This window comes from Sinocyclocheilus anshuiensis, unplaced genomic scaffold (genome assembly GCF_001515605.1).
Source record: "Sinocyclocheilus anshuiensis isolate Anshui unplaced genomic scaffold, SAMN03320099.WGS_v1.1 C32472652, whole genome shotgun sequence".
Taxonomy (NCBI): domain Eukaryota; kingdom Metazoa; phylum Chordata; class Actinopteri; order Cypriniformes; family Cyprinidae; genus Sinocyclocheilus; species Sinocyclocheilus anshuiensis.
The window spans coordinates 1-1017 of record NW_015616919.1 but is presented as its reverse complement, the minus strand read 5'-3'; the positions used below and the strand labels follow the sequence as shown (position 1 = coordinate 1017).

Below are 1017 nucleotides of genomic sequence, written 5' to 3'. Positions count from 1 at the left end.
CATAAAAAATCGTTCTGATCCCAAACTTTTGATCGGTAGTGTATAGATAGATAGATAGATAGATAGATAGATCAAATTAATGCATCACAAAAATGTTTGCAAAGCCATCAACTGATCCAAAACTCTGTCACACTGACCCTGGTCCATCTTTAATGTTGAACCCAGTAATGTATTCAGATTTTCACTGATCGTTATTGTGAAAGGAAAAGTCAAGTGTCTGTGTTTCTCACAGAATATGCAGTCGATCTGCTCTACGCTTTTGCGAACTGCTCTGGTTTGGACCTCATCTTCGGTTTGAATGCTTTGCTCCGAACCAGTGAAAACACATGGAACAGCACAAACGCAGAATTGCTGTTGAAGTACTGTGAGTCCAGGCAGTATGTGATGTCCTGGGAACTGGGGAATGGTAAGATTTGGGATCTTTTGTTTGATTTTTGCTAATGCATGTATACATGTACCTGTTTTGAATTTAAATCTGTTGTTTTAGAACCCAACAGTTATGAGAAAAAAGCTGGAATCAGAGTGGATGGGTACCAGCTCGGTCAGGATTTTGTCCATTTGCATCAAATCCTTCAGCAATCTGCGGTCTATCACTCAACAGGACTATATGGACCAGATGTCAGTCAGCCACGAGATCACCGCAAAGATTTGTTAACTGGGTAAGTGTCCAGAGAAAATAGTTCTTATTTTTTAATGGACTTTCAGAGATGCATCTTGTCTGCACCATCAGTCTTACTAATGCATTTGAGTATCGAAGAATGGTAACATGGTTGAACATTCACTTTTATAGGTTTTTGGAGACTGGAGCAAAGGCCATTACTGCATGCACCTGGCATCAGTAAGTTATGATTTACTTCCTTTCACAAAATCAGAAATAAATTAAATTTGCTTTTTATGAGTCTTTGTATTGAACTTGTTCTTGTTTTTCTTCTTTACAGCTATTATGTGAATGGCCGAGACACGTCTTTACATGATTTCCTTGACCCTGAAGTGCTTGATACTCTCGCAACAAAAATT

At 38.5% G+C, this 1017-nt stretch overlaps 1 protein-coding gene across 1 annotated transcript; it reads left to right on the top strand.

Moving 5' to 3' along the window:
* Positions 1-232: 232 nt before the first annotated feature.
* LOC107682684 (heparanase-like) lies at positions 233-1005 on the top strand (the record flags this gene model as incomplete). The annotated part of the gene is made up of 4 exons (XM_016478849.1): positions 233-406; positions 488-659; positions 791-838; positions 939-1005. Coding segments are annotated over 4 exons (461 nt in total), but the record flags the coding sequence as incomplete, so codon positions are not given.
* Between the last annotated feature and the right edge of the window lie 12 nt (positions 1006-1017).